At 33.5% G+C, this 10,116-nt stretch overlaps 1 protein-coding gene across 1 annotated transcript; it reads right to left on the reverse strand.

Annotated features, from left to right (window-relative positions):
• Positions 1-615: 615 nt before the first annotated feature.
• Positions 616-8,294, reverse strand: LOC132545566 (protein YIPF1-like). The gene is made up of 8 exons (XM_060209256.1): positions 8,256-8,294; positions 7,906-7,933; positions 6,924-7,042; positions 6,478-6,646; positions 6,033-6,146; positions 4,586-4,740; positions 3,046-3,228; positions 616-2,797 (listed from the first exon to the last, which is right to left on the reverse strand). Exons 1-8 carry the CDS (start codon positions 8,292-8,294, stop codon positions 2,450-2,452), a joined length of 1,155 nt encoding a protein of 384 aa, XP_060065239.1. The 3' UTR covers positions 616-2,449.
• Between the last annotated feature and the right edge of the window lie 1,822 nt (positions 8,295-10,116).

A 10,116-nucleotide genomic window follows, 5' to 3' on the forward strand; every position in this document is an offset into this window, starting at 1 on the left:
TATTTCTTATATTTACATTTTGACAGGTTTTTTTTATTATTTAAGCAACTTTGGAAAAAAAAATATTTGTCATCCATTGAATGTTATACCCCCTAATGGAACAGCCCAACAACTGATGGTAAAGTAAATTAGCCAATTTGGTGGGAAATGTTGTTAGAATTTTACCTAGGCGTAAATATCAATTTTGTTGGTAAGACTTAATATAGAATAATCACCAGAAATAAAAATGTTATCCGATATCTTTTAACATTGTATTGATAAACAAGTTTTTGAAAAGTCGGTTTTAAATCTCAATATAAGCTCTAGGCTTGTTTTCCCATCCAATACGTATCATGCTTGTGTTTAATTGCTGAATATTGCATGAAAATATTGTTTAAACTAAATCTCTATATATCATAATTAAATGCAATTTATTACCTAACAGGTGATTCCAGCATGTCGTGATTTACCCAAGATAAGGTTGACCAGACATTTCAGGTGAGTTGGTGACTCTGCTGTGTGATACATGATCATTAAATCCATTCTATCAACATCTCTCATCACATTTAAAAAAATCACTTAACGTAAGTTACACATGGCAAGGAATTCGCAAGGTATTTGAGATGGACAAGTGAACATGTAAAGTAATCTCATTTTATTAATCAAAGATTGACATTTGATAAGAGTTCAGAAAGTTCCTCGTCGCAATGACAGCCATTAAGAATTAAGAAGCACTAAAGTAACTTCTACCATGTTGGCATTCAAGTAACATTAAAGAAATGTGTACTGTTGATCTTAGCAGTAAATCAAAATACCTTTTCCTACACGACTTTCAAAACCAGGAAGTAGTTTCCTAAAACACACCTCAGGAGTTTTTTGGCCATATTTGATATCAGTAACTGCCGTGTCTTACACAATTTGGGAACTTGACACTCACTATAGAAAAATGTATTTTATAATTCACTCAGTTTTCCATAAAATGGACCTTATCACATTAGTAAAAATATTTTCCATTTCCAGAAAGGAAATATCACCTTAATACATGTATATCACTGTTATCATCCTTGCATCACTGTGCCAATAGATTACTGCTAAAACTTGGATTTCTTTGTTTACATTTGTAGCCATCAATATATACATATATACAGAAGGAATGATTAAAAGATTTGAATTTTTTCAGAGTTTTCTTTACAGTATATGACAGGCAGAAGTACAAAAAACAATTCTTCAACGAATTACAAGAGATCCCAAAGGATTATTTGATCTTTATTTGCTCTTTGAAAGTTGAATCTTTTCCGTTCTTTATCTTGTCTCGTCTGTTTTTGCTCTTAATAATAAGAAATTTTACCATTCCTTTGCAGAAATAGTGACAATAATCTCTAACTGCAAAATCCAAGATGGAAGCAATTTTTTTTTCTGATCAGTCCCAAAATCAAACAGGCACAACAAGTGACAAAAAAGAGTCTTCATATGAAATTTAAGAGATCCATTCAGAGCTTTGTAAGAAATAGTGATATCCAACTTTAAAAGGTGAAATTGAAGATGGCTGCCTGTCGGCCATTCTGTTTTTCTGATCAGTCCCAAAATCAAACAGGCTGAACTAGGGACCAAGAGGAACTTCAACATGAAATTTCAGGAAGATCTAGGATTCTTTGTGAATTTTTTTTTTATTTTTCACAATCCAAAGTATTTGGCATTTGAATTAACCCTTAGTGCACATTTATCATAGTTATGTAGATACTGAAATATCAAGAACTATATATCAATAAATAAGAAAAACAGCACTCCTACACTCAATTACATTGTCTCAATATCTTGGTATATAAATACACACATGCCCAATAACCCCATTCTGACATCAGATACAAATATCAAAAAAACAAACTATGTCTTACATTCTACATGGTTGATACATGTATGTATAATTCAACACAAAATGCTCCTGTCTCAAATTAAAAATAACATGTGCTTACGCTTTAACACTTCCATTGAGCAAAAATTAGGATGTTGGAAGCATGAATAATACATTGGAGAATAACTATGGTATGTTACAGATCAAAGACATGACAGACGACTGTGACTTATAAACATTATACACTGTTTACATTTACAGTTTTTTTTCTATGTCTTCAATACAATTTAAATATCTGTGATGAAAAAGCAATAATAAATATTTTCTAAAATCTATACAACTTCCCATATTTTTTTGAAAGTTAAATTATCTTACATCTTATGGAATACAATTCTGTGAAATTCAACTCAATCAGCCAAAGATAAAACTGCTACATAACTACATCTAATAGAAATTAGTAAGGCTGTTATCACCAGATTATAATATATTGACTTATATTGCTTTCTGCTAAGTTTGTTGGTTTTATGTTCCATGTATGAAAAATATTCTAAAAGAAATGAATTGATCAATTCTTGCACAGCAGCTGTCTAAACACTTGATACCATTTGAAAATATTGTTTATGGTTGCTTTTTGGGGAGATCAGATGCTGGTAACGGTTTCTTATTTAAACCAGCGTTTTTAGATTCAGTCTGTTTTGGTAATTTTGTATTAAGGTTTGGCATCACAGGAAGCTCCTTGGTCTCTTTTTGAGAAAGGTTTGTCTTTTTGGGAATGTCTGGTGCTTTGGCCTGTGGCACATTGCCTTTTGGAAGTCCTGCAGGGAGAGTGTCTGCATTTGAAGCACTTCCACTTTGCTGTGAGGCTTTGATAGCTTTCTCTAGGGCTGCTGTGGGTTTCACTGGTTTCACAGGAGAAATTGTGGTAACATCAGATACAACACTGCCTTGAGCATTGAAAAAGTACAACTGCAAAATAACAGTTATGAAAACATATAATATAATGTGGACTGTTTCAATTAATTCTGTAGCAAAGTATTGTGTGATATTATATTCCAAATTAGTGTGATCGACTGTGACGATAAAAATTCATTCAGAAACTATCATTCACTAGAGAGAGAAAAAAAAGTTTCCTTTACACAACCTCCATATCGTAAATAATAATTTTCAAATAGAAAAAAAATTTGAAGGCATAATACAGAAGTAAAATTACAAACCTTAAATCCTACAGCCAGGCTGGTATGAAGTAGGAAAATAATGATAACAACAGCCCATGCCGTTCTTTTGTTGCCATCTCTAAAAACTGGCCAGAATATAAGTGTGAGAACAGAACCAGACAGTACTGCACCCACCAACACAAGGATCCACTGAAGCCAATCTACTTGGACCACCCAAAGGATCTGTAGTTAAAATACAGGTAAAGCATTATCTGCATCATCAACAATATCAGTTGTGAAAGAGTTGGAAGATCACTTTGATCCCATACATGTGCTTCTTAAACAATGTTTGCGAAGTCTAGAAACATTCCATCTGCACACTGCGGATGATTTACAACATAATACTTGTTATCTGCATAACAGCTCTCTCCTTTAGAAGAATATTATAAAGTTTTTATAACACAACCTGTAAAAGACCAGTGCAAAGGGTATAAGCACTAATGAATGAAGTGTATGAGAGATGGTACAGAATCAACCAACTTTTTTGATTTTACTATAACCCTTCACTTTAAAAAAATCTCTCTTGTAGTAGGTCTTCTACCAGACAAGCAAATATACATACTTTTAAAACACTTCTATCATTTTTACATACCATTCTATCACCATAAACATTGGTACATATTTGCAACTTAACAACAATTTTATGTGTGCAACTATGAAGGAGTTTTCTCCCTTCTTAATCCATTTGACACACAATAATTATACTTAAGTAGAAGTCTAAAATAGATCTTTCCCTTTGGAAATGGAATGTTGGGAAATCTGCAACTCTGAGAAATAGCATTATCAGTATTATAATCCAAGATGTACCATGACTAAAGCATGATTTTTCAAGTCCATTAAATAAAAGACTTATTTTATCTTTTTTTGAGATTCAAAAGTTGGATTTTTTACCTTCTTTCTTCTCTTCTCCTACAAAATGTATGTTTTTGTTCTTTATTATATGAAAAAGCACTTTTAAGAAATTGCAATATTACTCTTTACTTGCAAAATCTAAGATGGTCACCCTTCAGCCATTTTGTTTTTCTGATCACTACCAAAATCAGAAGGGCACAACTAAGGACCAAGGGGAATCAATAAATGAAAATAGAGAAAGATCCATTTCTTTATTAGTACTCCTTAAGAATTAAAGATAACAAACTTTCTTTGTCAAATTCCAGGATTGCTACCTATCAGCCAATTCGAGTTTGTCTCATGAAACAGTGATAACAAGAACTGTTTACCAACCTATCATGGGCGTAGGGCCATTTTTATAGCACATCTGATGATGGTAGGTTAAAAATATCTTTCAGAAAAGAGATAAAAATTTCTGTAAGGACATCAGAAATTTCATATTATTTTTATTTAAATATGTCCTTATCATAATCAGTTTTAAATACAGGTGCAAAATACATCACACAAGCTCTCTGGGAGATTGACAGAATGATAGATACCCAATGTAGGAATGTTTATTACACAAATATAGAAAGTAGGTATCAGTAATCCTATATACTGATTTAAGAGTGCTTAATGAACAGAAATGAAGTCGGTATGTGATACTTACAGATATAGGAATGTATATTGCGAGTGAATAACCATACACAGATAAGAGATCCAGGAAGGAGTACCCAGCACTAATTCCCCGCCACCACAGGAAAGTAAACAGGCCTGTCGGTACCAACCACCAGTAACTGAATATGGCTGCTGCTGCAAATGTCACTGAAAGAGCAAGAAGACAATATAAATGTCAACTGGAGATAAAATTTATTTAAATGTTTATGATTCTTCAATTTAAATAATAAAAAAGTTTTCCTCCACATCATAAAGTAAAGGCCCTGTGAGCCTTTATTTTAGCCAACACCAGTATATGCACAAAAACAAGAATACTGTCCCCATCCTAAAACAATTGGAGTCAAAGAGCAAGACTTGCATAGATTTGTGCGAAACGGTCCCTCACATTGCCTTAGTCAATCAAAATGCTCCTTTTAACCATGGATGACACAGAAGCTCCACCTACTTTCTTGTTATATTACAGATAGATTTGGGTCAGGATGTATAACCAGGCTAATGAAAAGGCTTTAAATGTCATGTCTATCTCAGGTAAAGATAATTGTTCACTAAAGAAGATCAACAGAACAACAGACATCAAGGAAATGGTTCCACAAGAGATCATGACAGGAGACTCTTATCATCCAGTAAAGTTAGGAGACAATACCATGTAACATGATTTTATTCAGTTGTAATATCTTAAATGAAGTTGATTCCAGGATTGAGAATATCACCTATTGTAATGGTTAAGCACAGTGTATCCAAATTTTGACATTACCGACAAACTCACTTGAAACGAGCAAAAGCCAATAAGAACATGCTACAAAGAATACTGTCATCATTCTCTCCACCTCATATTTCAATGACACATCTGAGCAGGTCACTGTAACACATTTCTCTGATCTCGAGGTCAACTATCTCCTTCAACAGGAAAGATGACCACCATTTTTGTGCTTTCATCACAATTCATGAGTACATTGGGGATTTTATCATAAAGATTATCCAATTAAATGATGTGTTACATAACCATTATTTAAAAATTGTAATTTAGGTCAAGTATTATGTCCCTTACTTAATTCAAGCAAAGATAATATCAGACCAAGGGGCTCATCAGTAAATCATATGACCCTAGTGATATGGAATCAATGTAACTTCTAGTGTCTATTTCACCACATAATATGAGTATCTCATCCCGTTATCAATGGACCATTTAGATTTAGTGAAAACAGTTGGCTTTATGGTTCTGTTGAAGATGTTGGTAAAATCTGTTTTGAACAACAACAGATGCCACCTTACTGAATAGTCCAAAGATGTTTTGTACCACGTTTCCTGAAAGTATTTTACAATTATTACATTTATCAAAAACTAATTCTATATTACTCGCCATCAAACACATAGATAGCATTATTTGCTTACTTTAGAACATTTACTACATGTATAACTTTATACAGTAATCATTCTACCTTTATGGAAATCATAACGCCATTCATAATCCTTTCCACCAGATTGTAAATAGTTAGCCAGGTTCCCAGCAATGGCTGTTGTGAAAATCAGTGTTGTACATATCCAAAATGGACCTGTAAACATAGAGACAGGTTTGATAATCAATTCAAGAAACTTTCTCATATAGTGAAAAATTGCTGTTTTGAGTTAAAAAAAAAAAGCAGAGATAAAAAAAGAAGTTATTCTGAAAATATGTTGGAATTGTTTAACCAATTTAATTATTTAATTAAGCATAGATCTGTTGCTCTTCCCCTTTCCTTTTCAAATTAAAACTTTAATGTGGTCCAGTAAAAAATTAGGAATTTTTCAAGGCAAAGAGGACCAATAAAGTCACATGGACAAATGTTTGACTCTATCCATAAAGTCTGATAGTTGTGTCTACCTCAAAAGAATTTTAAAATGTACCATATAAGTCAGGGTTAGGTTGTATATGAGTCTTCAGATAGTTGCTACCAGGGCGTGGTACCATTGATCCAAGAATCCTGTTCAGCACTTGGTATGTTTCCACATCAAAAAACTGTTGGTAGTACTGGAATGTCCAGAATGATGGAGGCGGCTTGTCATCCTTCAGTAGCTATGAAAGTTACGCAAGCATGATTGGTTGTTATTATTGTTATCATGATTATTGGCATTACAAAAGTAATATATATATAAACTCTAATCTACAATGTATGAACTGGTGGATGTCTATTTTATCAGGATAACAGTAAATATTGATAAAATGAGATAATTGTAGGTATTTAAATGAGATATTTAGAAGTATTTATGAAATTTACACATAAACATTTTAAAAGCTTTTATGTGATATTATCAATTCAACCATTTTAAGTCAGCTTAATTATCACACATACTTCAGACTTGTCCAATATGTTTTCTTCATCATCATCTGATGCTGCAGTGTGAGGAAAATTGGTAAACATATGGGTCTGAACTTTCTTTTTGTCTTCCTTTGTACTTGGATAACCTCCATCTGCAAAAGATTGAAGAAAGTGATGTACATTCAACAAAAAATTCTCAATCCTTAAATGTGTGAATTATCTCTTTCTATGTACAGCTCCTGATTGTCTTGACATACTGGCTTCTACAGGCCAATTATTTACAAGCTTTTCCTAACATCGATTATAACTGGACTGATAAATTATTTTCATAATGTTGACTTTGACTCTGAGTTGAATTTTTATTTATATTTATGAAACATGTACAGAAAAGCTTCTAAGAAACCCTTTGTCTTCTAAAATAATTGGCTGCTACCTCACCAAGAACATCAAAGTCACTATTTTTATATCCTTCATATTTTCTTTCTACTATACATGTTATGCTATCTAGTGTGCACATTCTGTAGTATTAAAAAAGAAAATATGTAATTTATTTATATATAAAAGAACAGTCAGATTTATAGAAAATGAATTTTACATATTCATCAGGAAAAAATTATTATGTTTTCTTTCATGCCAGAAAACTAAGAGGTGTGGCTGAAATTTTCTTCAAAATTTTACATATTATCAATCATCACATATCTGATTAAACCAATTTTAAAAAAATTTCAAATTACAATTTCAGGTACATGACCTCAATGTCGCTATTCCACAGGTCAAGACAATTTGTTATAATAAGAAATCATTTTGATTAGATGTGGTGTGAACCGTTATAAGCCATCAGCAACTTTGCAGTTTAATAAATGACAAAACTAGAAAAGGTACAAGGAAGACAATTACACATGTTTATAGTTCACTGAAATATTATTCATGGGGACTTTCTTGTGATTTGGCTAGTGACACCTTCTGATTAAACGATACAGTTCAGAATTGGATTAGACTGGAAATGGAATCATACCGTGGAACTGAAGACTGTGCTTGTCATCCTGAAAACAAACAATAAAAGTTGTTATTCCAGCTGTGTTGATGATTTATAAAGAATGGATAACCATACAGAAATGATGTTGATAGTCTACTGTGTTAACATCCAGCCGAAGAAAGTAAATTCCTCTAACGCTATTGTATTTTCTCTGTACCATTACTTAATGTTAATTGCTCGGCACTAATTTTCAATTCTTCCATTTCCGTAACTTTATATTTAATGAAACTATCTTAAAACATATGAGTTATTGATTTTGTGATAAACATGAACTTTTCTCTTGCATCATGGCATGGACGTAGTGGGTAAAATAAATATATTACACTCACATCATTTAGATCCACGTCAACGCTAGTGTCATCCGCCATGTTTTGAAAACAAATTATCTCCCCTCGCACCGGAAATGAAATAATGGCGCGTTCGAACAAAACAATAAGTTCTGTTGCTTTAGCATGTTTTCATGGAAAGCATACAACTTTTTCGAAATCCATCAGTAGGATTATATAAATTGCACACACAGGAATATTCCGAAGAGTTCTGAAAATTTCAGACTAACACATTAACGACACCAATTAAACGTAAATAATAACCTTATAGCCAACACAGCCTGGGTTTATCATATAATAATGGTCCACAGGCGGTATGCATTGGCTACAACTATTTATATTGATGGCCTTTTTATTTTACAACTGACAAGAGAAAAATAGAACGTGATAATGTTCTAACATCCTTGGATATGAACAACATACACTATCAATAAAATGTTTGTATGGTCTTGCTGAAAACTACCGACATCTAATGCTTAGGATCATTGCCACAATTTGACATTCAGTTAGATAAGCTGAATTCCCTATTCACACATCACTCGGCACATAGTAAGTCTGTAGACTCACCAGACATTATTTCATCAATGTACAGGTACCTAGAGTCTATGTTAAGGTCAATCGTCTAAATTTCTATAACAGTGACATTGATACGAATGTGACAACGCTCCTGGATGGAGGAAACCGAATTGTCTTCTTGGTAATCGGTCTGCATACATCCATATCAGCATCACAACCATATAATGCCCTATCGTGGAAATCCAACGAACAAACACTTTCCGACTGAATCACAGTGAATCTTCTCATTTGGAATTAACTATGCAGTATATGTACCTGTGGCGACTCCAATGCCAGATTCCTACTACAGGAAAACAACGAAAAGGAAGACAAATTGCTAACGAGAATGCTGCAATACTAATGAGCTCTTATCATCACTGAAGGGAATCTCGACATTCTTCGATGTTAACCAGAGGGACGAGGATGAAATTAACTATATCATTTATAACATTAAAGCTTGGCAAAGTATAGGAGTTGTAAGACTTCAGCAGGGAATCCCCACTGATATATATCGGATCACATCCCAATTTATACAGATAAAAGTAGTTAAAATCAAACCACCAGGCGGCAAACAGAAATCCAGGAAAACAAATATGGCCACATTCGACAACTATAGTCGGACGGTATCCAAGTAGGGGACAGGCTCATCGTTAAGGAGTTGCATTGTATATACACAGGTGCAACGGGAGGGAGCAGTATCGGAGAGCTTCCCCATACTGCAAGGTGTCCAACAGGGAGTTGCAGTCTCCAGTACGCATTACAACAGGTACAACAACACCGTTCTCATTAACTTTGAAAAATAAGTCTTGATATTTCCAGAAGTTAATAATTTTGTTACCACAGACGATCTAGACCTGTGCTAATGATACAACGCTATTGGCGAAAGCCATGATGAGATGCAGACCTTGTTTACTATGTAGATACAAGACAATCAACATACAACATCAACCCACTCACTCAAGGGTAATTTGATCCAATTCAATACCAACTCAAACATCGTCTTAAAGCTGTATGACGAGGCAACAGAAGTAGAAAACGTTCACAAAGGAATCGCAACAACCATCAAAACATGAACGGCCAATTGGACCAAAGAAGTAAACTCCTGTCAGCTGAGCGACAGAGACCTTATTCCACACTATGCACAAGCCACATCGACCCGTCCCTTTCATGATATCTGTCACTATGAAAACCAGACAAAATTTCGTTGTGATGTTAGTTGACGTTCCCTAACATTCAATTTGAATGGGAAAGTCAAATTGAATATTGTTAAAGAATATCAAAAACTCTGTGATTTTTTTTAAATTTTCAT

The sequence above is a fragment of the Ylistrum balloti genome, unplaced genomic scaffold, assembly GCF_031769215.1.
Source record: "Ylistrum balloti isolate Yb309-2 unplaced genomic scaffold, AGI_CSIRO_Ybal_v1 Utg369850, whole genome shotgun sequence".
NCBI lineage: Eukaryota > Metazoa > Mollusca > Bivalvia > Pectinida > Pectinidae > Ylistrum > Ylistrum balloti.

Excerpts from the sequence above, each read along its gene's own strand:
- LOC132545566 (XM_060209256.1), bottom strand. The coding sequence starts at position 8,294 with ATGGCGGATGACACTAGCGTTGACGTGGATCTAAATGAT. Across the intron at positions 7,934-8,255 it reads TTGACGTGGATCTAAATGAT|GATGACAAGCACAGTCTTCA; the intron begins GTGAGTGTAATA and ends GTTTGTTTTCAG. Across the intron at positions 6,647-6,923 it reads ACATATTGGACAAGTCTGAA|CTACTGAAGGATGACAAGCC; the intron begins GTATGTGTGATA and ends TAACTTTCATAG.